The 9393-nt window shown below is 46.2% G+C and overlaps 1 protein-coding gene across 1 annotated transcript; it reads right to left on the bottom strand.

The window, feature by feature from the left end:
- Positions 1–772: 772 nt before the first annotated feature.
- CXCL14 (C-X-C motif chemokine ligand 14) lies at positions 773–9006 on the bottom strand. Its single transcript, XM_010200399.2, has 4 exons — positions 8943–9006; positions 7939–8044; positions 3078–3188; positions 773–896 (listed from the first exon to the last, which is right to left on the bottom strand). The coding sequence occupies exons 1-4, from the start codon at positions 9004–9006 to the stop codon at positions 881–883; spliced, it is 297 nt and encodes a 98-aa protein (XP_010198701.1). The 3' UTR covers positions 773–880.
- Between the last annotated feature and the right edge of the window lie 387 nt (positions 9007–9393).

The following is a 9393-nucleotide window of genomic DNA, read 5'->3' as shown; positions in this document are numbered from 1 at the left end:
TATGTTGTATTGTGACTAAAACATAGATATTTCTGTCCTATACTTTTCATAAAAAGGAACCTTTGAAAGGTTTTTTTTTGTTGCTACAAACCTAGGAAATCATACACAATAATCTTGAAGCTTAAAACGTCTCAGTACTGAAGCCACAAACTTTCTGTAAGAACTTCAGGTGGAAAAAGAAAACAAATCCCATTTTCCTTAGTAATAAAAGTGACCTAGAAATACTTCCTAATGCGTGAAATGTTAAATGGGAGTTACAGTACGCCTCACCTTGCAGCAAGACCTCAAGTCCATTAAAGTAGTGAACACACAAGTGGTGTTCTACTCATTCGATGGTGTGCTGAGGGACCTCACTTCTGCAGTAACAGCCATGACATTTCAGTGGCATTTTCCTCAGCAAACTTATCTTTGGTCCCTGCCTTGCCTGACCAAGGTAGAAGCTGCGAACGTGACAAACAACCACTGTACTGAAGCTTTCCCACTGCACGAGGGTGAGGGGCACAGCTGTACAACACCTTTACAAACAGTACTGTTTGTCTAGTGAGCTTATAAAGCTCGATTGCAATCATAGTGAAGTATGAATGAATAACAATAAAAATAACACCCCAAACTCAAACTGACCTCTTTAAAATGAAAAGCATGAGTTCTCCCAATCTCAGTACAGAGCAGATGGGTATGAAATCTGAAGTGCAACAGATGCTTGTGAAATCTGGGAGCCTTTTGCACGTGGCTATAAAATGTAAAAACTGACCCTTGGTAAAAAGTGCTTTATAATAATATAGAATTTGTGTCTTCTGTCTGTGGGAGAGAGACAATCTTCTGCAGAGCCCAGTCCTATGCCAGCCAAGGGAGTCCACTCCATTCCTCACGCTGCTTCATCTTATTCTTCATAAACCCTAAACACAAGGAAAGCCAAGAACAAGATGTTTAAGCTTTGAATGAAACAACTCCCTTTTGAATAATAATAAATAGTAAAATCCCCTACAAACAACAAAACCACAGAAACCAGTTTTCTAGCCTTTGCTTAAGTAAATTGAAAGGAAGTTATTGGCTTCAGCAGTGTCTGGTTTGCTATCCATAAAGCATCTAGGGAGAGGGATGGACTTTGACACTGCTGCATCTTGCAGGCATGTGAAGAGCAACATGCTGTGCCACAACTATCAGGATGCACAAGATAAGAAAATCCACATCTGCTAATGTGCTTGAACTGATGAGAAAATCTCTATCTTGTGTGCAAATGTTGAAGCACATCACAGATAATAAATTTACAATATCTGTTATTTCTGGAATCATATTGGATTGGGGTTTTTTTTTTCTAGTTTGTCCTGAGAAAAACCCTTGACAGGGTTATTTGCTGAAAAACCCCAGCTGTGTAGGTGCTTTTGGTAAGTGTAGTCCTCTGTGGCGGGGGAAAACAAGGAGCAATGCTTTTTTTAGGGAAGAAATTAATGTCTGTACTGCATAGCCTGGGCTTTTCCTGGGGAGCAATGTTGAAGGTTTGGTACAGCTGGCACTGAAGACACTGAAAAATTATTTATGATTGAAGACTTGGTTTAAATCAGGCTTTTTATGTCTTGAAATCGTCACTTGATAATGCTTCAGCTGCAGTTTGGCTTGGCTGTCCTGCTTGCCTGGTTAGCAGGGTTGGGGACATGCTGGGTGTGATGCAGGGTTGGCACGGCACAGTGAGGCAATGCCAGGGCTGGGTGAGGCAAAGCAAAGTAGAACACTGAGGGTTGTACTGCTGAGGGTTGTGCTGCATCCTTTCTGTGTACTCAAGGCCAGCAGCCAGGGGATTCTGGGCTTGCCATCCTTTCCCCTCTCTCTGGCAGCAGGGCTGCATATGAAAACTTGGAGCTGACCCTTGTGGGTCATGCAAGGCTATGGAAGAGGCTCTGAGCAGCAGTGTTGGATACAGATAGGGGCTAGTCTGCAGCACATGGACCATAGTCCTCATAGCCTTGCATGACGCATTCCTCCTCTTGGTCCCCTTGAGGGAACACTGTGCCTTTCCTGAGTTCACAAGCTTGGGGCTGAGTATCCTCGGAATGATGGCCTCTTTAAAAAGAACAAAGCAGGAGAGGAGTGTAAATATGGTTGAGACAGACAGGTCTTCACCATCTGCTCTGCCCACGAAGCAGACATGGAGAGTCAGGGGAGCTGACCAGGGGCTTAGCCCCCGTCACTGCTTGCAGTGCCATGGCATCACCCATGGCACCAGCTGCCTGTGCCAGAGGTGGCCAGCACCCTTGGACCTGCTGAGAAATGAGGCTTGCTGCTTGCTGGTCATATCTGAGCTCCATTTTGAGGAACAAATCCTCCATTGATTTGAGGACTAGGAGGGCTAGGGCTTGGTGGGACTGTACTGTGTGTTGAGGCTCTTGGCTATGGCTAGAGAGATGGTAGGAGTTGGGCAGCTCACCTTAATTACAGGTAAAGACATCACCACTGGCCATCAGCTGTCAGGGAATTTTGTTTCTTGCACTCTCTTTTCTATTTATGACTGATGGCTCAAGAAAAAAAACTCTCTTTGCAAGGAAGAAGGTGGCAGCAATTCTTAGAAGCAAGTTAATGGTGGTTTTTTTTTGGGAATTACATAGCTGTTAAGAGGGGCAAATATTTGCATCTGCAGATATTTGTGATTTTGAGGTGGTGTGAATAACGTGTGAGAGGGCACTCTCTTCCCAGCTCTGCTGACTGCTTTCCTTCCGACTGTGTGAAAGTAATTCAGTTTTTCATCTTGGCTTTTTACCCTTAAAAAGGAGGTGAGTGTATGTAAATGAGAGCATCAGCTGATGAATAGTTTAACAGAAAATAATTACTATTTATAGCCAGAGCAGCCTAATGCTAAAATAGAAGTGAGGACTGCTTGTGGCAGGAAAGAAATAACATCAAGAGCAGCTGTTTATAACAGTGATTTTTTTGGTAATGAAATATATCCTCTGTGCTGGATAGAGCATTTGCACTGTGTGCATTTTCCTGGGCTCTCTGTGCCTGAGCACTGCTCATTGCCCAACGTGCCACTGAGTTTTGGGGGTTTTTTCCCCTCCTCACCCATCAAGCAAATTGGTACTTACCTGCCTTTCTCTTTCCATACTCTGTACCACTTCAGCAGCCTCACTGTGTTTTGGCGTTTGGGGTTTAAGCAGTGCTGCTGCTCGCCTCTCACACGTGTCCACAGAGTCACACTGCAAGGCAAAGTGAGCACAGGTTACCAGGGGTGTGGGAAGCACTGGGCTCCAGAAAAAAGGCCAAAATCAGTCAAGGGTTTCTCACCCAGGCAGACAGTGGAAGGGTTTTCATGCTTTGTGTTTCACGGCAGTCAGTTGAGTTGATTGAAATAATACTGGAGCAGATCGTCAGCCGTTATAAGCCAGAGCAGGGAAATATTGTCCACCATTATATGAGGTTGTACCAGATGAAGACTTACTGTTTGTAATCAGTAGGTTTGCTCTGCCTGTGTGTTAGAGACTTTTGGGTTTACTAAGCTGATTTAGTTAGGGCTCATTCAGGCAACCACAAGGTCTTTGCCTGATGAGACGATTCCCTTACACTCAACCAATACTGCATCCAAGAGAAAAGATCAAACACGTTTCATTGATTATTCTTTCCTTTTTTGTTTTTGTTTTTTTTTTTTTTTTAATATTTGCATGTGGCAGTGTGCCTGAGTGCCCAACAGACTAGCTCTTAGCTTCAGCATGTGATCCTGGAGCTTCAGCCTCCTCTGATCACAGGCTGATCTCACTCTCCTTGCCAGCAGCAGCGGCTTGGTCTCCCCTTATTGTCAGGACGAAGCCTGCTGGGAGGCAAAATATGGCCAAAGTCTTCCTGTTGTTTCAAGTTTCCTCCCAGAGGGCTTAGTGAAGCCATTGCTTGTTTATCTGCCACAACTGAGGTGACATGAGAGACCTGGAGCTGCTTCCCAAAAGGATGAGTTTCCAGAAACATCAAGACTTACTGCTATTCAAGGCTCAAAATCAAGCAGTGTTCTGTCTTTGTTGTTAGCTTTGTGATTTTTAATTTACTTTTTTAAAAAAAATAAAAGCAACCAACCACATTTTTTTAGCACTATTAATTTTCTGGAAACACCATCCATAGCAGGCCAATGTGGTTTTTGGTTTAAAAAAAATAGTGTAATAGGATTATTGAAATGCTGCTGGAGACATGAGTAAAATGACAACAGAAACACAGAAATTACCTCTGCATACTGATGGCTGTCTTCATGGTTTGGTTCAGAAAGAAGCTGTCTAACACAAGGAAAAGTACCTTGCAGACTTTCCCTGCACCTCCACCTGGTGCAGAGGGGATGTGCCTGATTAAAGTATAACACTGTATGTTGCCTGCGTGAGCTCAGCTAAAGGTCTCACCGTGTTCAAGGTTATACAAGGCATTCAAATAGTTATTTCCATTCAGTTAACCTCTTCCCTGCTCCCCTTCCTCCTCCATCAACTGTAAGCTGAAGTCACAAAAGGTAAGATGTAATCTTCTGGGAGGATTTGGCCTTTTCCCCAATATGTGGGAAAGTGATGGACAGCCTCCAAGAGCCTCTTTGACTGCAGGAATCAGAAATGGAAAGGTCATTGCTGAAATCAACAGACTGACTAAAGGTATTCTCAGACAGCCTCTATGAAGGTAAGGAGGCACAGGAGAAGCACAGTTTTCCTGTAGCTTTGAACAGGAAAGAAACTAATTTTTCACCAAAGGCACGAGGCATCAAAGTTTTGAAGGATTTGAGGTTGATGCAAAGTTTCTCCATCCAGCAGCCACCGTCTCAGCTGTGCTATCTGAATTGGCCAGTGCTAGTCTTTGGCTTGGGCTCCTCTTCTGACAGACCACAGAAGGTATTTCCAGAAAGTGACAGACGAGGTAAATTGGAGGAGAGGAGAAGGAGTATCTCTGAAAAGCAACAAAGTCTGCATTTGTACTGGGAGTGAAGAACAATTCTGGATTTACTAGAGCCTGCAGGCTGAGGAGGAGGTTCATGGTTTGCTTCTCAGGTGACCTAGGTCCTTTCTTGGGACAAGATGTGTTGCTTTGACATCACATGTAGTTTTTCTGCTTTGATGCTGGGCAGCAGAAGAGTCATAGAATTGTTTTGATTGGAAAAGATATTTAAGATCACAAAGTCCATCCACTGACCTCACACTGCCAAGCCTGTCACTAAACTGTGTCTCTCAGCAGCTCAGCTACATGTCTGTTCAGTATCTCCAGGGATGGGGACTCCACCACCTCCCTGAGCAGCCTGTTCCAGTATCCAACAACCCTCTCAGTGAAAAGGTTCTTACTGATCTCCAATCTAAATCTCTTCTGGGGCAACTTGGAGCCATTTCCTCTTGTCTTATCATTTGTTACATGGGAGAAGAGACTGACCCTCACCTCCCTATACTTCCCTTTCAGGAGACTTTCCGAAGGCAGCCCCATGGTTGCCTGCAGTTCCTGTTCCATCCCTGATGATGTAGGCACAGGGGTGGGTGCCAGCATTTTTGGGCACCCTGAGTTAACCTAGTTCTGCTCTTGGGGATGTTGGTCTGACAGACCAAACTTATATCTCCAGTGGTATATGGGACATGAGCTCACTCCAGAGATGTTTGCTGAGCAGCCCATTAGTTGTCCAGGACTTGGTGGCTGGAGCCTTCTCCCTAGGTGTCTGAGGCTCCTCTTGCCAAAGTCCTCCTCAGTACGTCCAGGGCTGTGATGACAACCCCTGGGTCAGTCTGATTCCCAGTGCCTCATGCCTCTATGCATTTTGTCTGCAAGAATGGTGGGGCTGCACCTCTGCCTACATATGTCCTCAGGGCCACAAGGGTCTTGGCTTTGGTCCTTTCACTGAAGCTGGGGCAGTGAGTGCCATTGACCTCAGCTGTCTCTTGGGGAAGGCTCCCAGCACTGCCTGTTTCCCATCAGCTGCTCTCACCCTGACACATGCACCCCTGTTTGGGGTAGGGGCAATAGGTGGAGGGGAGCTGGAAAAGAGTCAAACCTCCCTCCTATTTTTCTGCTGCTTTTCTTCATTCTGGGAGGCAGATAAACACACATGCTGCTAGATGTACCAGGGATCTTGATAGGTTTTGACTAGAGTGAGGACTTAGTTTAGCTGTCCCTGAGCCTGTACCACAGCTCTGCTAGGGACAGGGGGTTTTATTGCCAAAGACAAACTCCTTCCAAACCTGCCCTCCCAGCCCCCCATACCTACTTCTTCTGAGACAAATATAGTTTATATAATCTTTCTGCCATATGAAATGATGGGAGAGTTTTGAGGAGGGCAGGAGGGGACTTCAGCTTTAACAACTCTCTTTAGATGATCACTGCAGCAACAAAAACTCAGCTGCAGGAATTTCGCTCTTCTGTGCCTTGTTCAGAGCCTCTCAGATCAATGGGTTCTTGGAATATTAATTTCAATTTGCTTTCAGTGCTGACTTCAGACTGGATTAGGGAAAGCTGGAAAGGCAGAGAGGGCAGTCCCCACAGGCAGCAGCGCAATGGGAAAGCGCTGGGTCAGCTCTGGCCCCCTGGTCACTGCATACCCAGAGCAACACTCCAGGCTTTAGTAATATCCATGTCTGTATAGCTGTCCATCTGGGAAAGCAGCCTCTCCTGCACAGCCTTCCAGCTTTCCTCGCTTTTGCATTGGAAGTAAAAACGTTACATGAATTATTTTATTTGTGCCCCCTGGCCACCAGCTGCTTTCAGGAGCTGGAAGTGAAGAGTTAGTGCTCCTCTACATCACTGTTTTGCTACTGAAAGGTCAAAGTGAGCAAAGTAAGGCTGCACGGATCTGATCAAGGCAGTGATGCTCTGCAAGCATTTTTCTGTTCAGGTCACTATCAGCTGATTTGGGCTTCAAAGATGTAGATCTGTTGTCCCCGGAGCTAAACATTTCTCACAGTGGTGCTGGTGTAAATCTGGAGGGAAGCCTAAGGAAGCTTGTCTCTCTATTCCTCCTCCATACACTCTCTGCTGAGCCTAGTGAGCCATTTCTGCCTGGGCAGGATCAGGCTCCTGTGGTATCTCCTCATTTGGGCCATTGCAAAGGCAAAGCGTTGGAGGCAGTATGTGCCTTGGCAGGATAGGATTTGGATCATGCTGTTAAAGCGCCTTCCTAAGATTAAGCAAATGGCAGTGAGTGAAGTAAATCAGTCCTTGGCATTCTGGAAGTCTCCTGCTTTTGGGACTCATTTTCCTCTCTTTGATGGCAGCGGGGCTTGATGCAGTCTTCTCAGCTAATCTGCGCTTCTGGTTCTTATCCAGCCTCACATGCTGGTTGGATAGTGTTAGGGGAATCTTAAGACATCCAAAACAGGACAGGAAAAAAAACCCCACAAACCAACCATATCCAAAATCTAAAAAAAAAAAAAAACCCTCATTTTGAGCTGGTTGTCAAAAGTCCCTGTACCCGCCTTGCTTCAGTCAGTCACTACCGCACTTGGAGGCTTCACAGCAGCGTTGGTTGTGACTTGCAGGAAAGTGTTTTGGTAGGTGCCAAGTAATCCCATCAAATGCAAGAGGGTGGCTCTGGTACAGTGTAGGCAGGCAAAAACCTGACTCTGGTGTGGGTAACTCTTCCTTGCAGAAACCATCATGGAGCAAACTCTGCTCGTGCTCTTATCCCGCATGCTCAGAATAACTTCAGTAAATAGTTCAGGTTTTTACATCAGGCAGCTTGGAGTAGGATTTGTCCCTGTCTTCCCTTGAAGTAGTGATTTTCCTGTTATCACTACCTTTTCTGCAAATACTTCTTTGAGCAAAAAAAGTAAAAAAAAAAAGGATAGCTGAGCTTTTGGTCAGAATGGCACATTTTATTGCATCTGATAAAGCAAATTACTATTCCCAGAAATTACCACGTCAGGGCACGAGAAGAAAAAAGAAGGAACTTTCAGTACAAGGTAAATCGGCTCAGCTGATAGGGAAACAGAAAGCAATAAATGAAAGAAAACTTACATAATCATCTCTTCCACACAAAACGGGTACCTCGGTTTGATCTCCAGCTTCCGTACGTTAGAGAATCTGATTTTAGGACCTTTTCTTGAACATTTGCACTTAACACCTACAAGAGAGAGCATTTTCTCAGGCGCCTGTAAAGCCTCTGCCTACCAAGAGTCCCTTCCCACCAGCTTGTGTGCACACACAAAACTTCACGTTGCTCTTCCAAGCCTCGGTGGGAAAAGCTGAATTTTGTAATGCTGTCGGGCTTCAAAAGAGCAGCATTTTCTCTGCTATATGCCAGGAAAAGGTGGCGACTCTCTGGGAAATATATTTCAGAGCACTATACACGGTCTGAGGCTTAGTAAATATGAGAGCTTTTTAAAGCGCACCTGCTGGGATGAAATGTAATTGTATTCAACAAAAGGAAACGAAAGAGTCAGAACTGAGCAGGCGAATGCACACTTCGGCTACTTTCTCAGTCACTCGTGTCTCTCCTGGACTTTATAGGACTTTCAGGCATTTCTCCTAGCACAGATGCTGCTGATTCTTTAGCAACACCCTTTCACTGCAGTGCATTCGCAGACAAAAGGTGAGAAGCTTTTTCACCATCGTTTCTGTGCACAGCAGAAAATGCACCCTGGCACACCCAGGTGGAATTTGTGCTACCCCATCAAATCCAGCTCTGCTCTGTTTTCACTGTGAAAACCACCCTCGTTTTCACAGTAGATATTGGAGCTCTGTTCCTGAATAACGGAGACTACGGTGTGATCTCCCGCATTTGTAGTTGGGGCTATCTGCCTCTCAAAGAAAACACAACTTTATCACATGTATTTTAACCTTCCACCTTTACAAAACTCGCAGCTACCTTAAGGCGCAGCTACAATACATCACTTCTCCCAGCATGCAGGGGACAGCTAAATCCAACTCAGGGCTACCATGAGGAAAAGAAAAATTACCAGCAGAGCAACCCCCTAGAAAAGAGGGTTACACGGGAATGAGGAAAAAATAAACCAACTTACCTTCTGCGCTGGCTAAGCACATGGCGATGAACAGCAGGAGCAAAGCTGCTGTCAGGAGCTTCATAGTGCGGCAGCAGGTACCTAAACCGAGGCCAGGGGTTTAATGGACTCGTCCCCCCCTGTCCCCGGGGCTGGGTGTCGCCAGGGAGAGGACAGCAGAGAAGCGGTTCCCGGCGCTGCCGCTGCCTGCCTGCGCTCTGCCTGCCTTTCCTCCCCTTGTCCTCTTTTAAAACAGCTCCCGCTGCCCTTGCTCCCGGCTCATTAATATGCAGAGCAACTCATCGGCTCCCTCCGCTTCCTCAGCCCGGGGGGGAGGGAGGGGACCGGCACCCGCCGCCGCTCCTGCCCCGGGGGACTCTCATCCCCCGCCCTGAGCATCCCGGGGGTGGGGAAGGTGGGCGCAGGCGACGGGGTGGCTGCTCCGGCCCCTGGGACGTTGCCCGTCAGGAGG

The sequence above is a fragment of the Colius striatus genome, chromosome 9 (assembly GCF_028858725.1).
Source record: "Colius striatus isolate bColStr4 chromosome 9, bColStr4.1.hap1, whole genome shotgun sequence".
Classification (NCBI taxonomy): Eukaryota; Metazoa; Chordata; class Aves; order Coliiformes; family Coliidae; genus Colius; species Colius striatus.
Note: the sequence above shows the minus strand (reverse complement) of the source record. Positions and strands in the feature narration are given on the sequence as shown.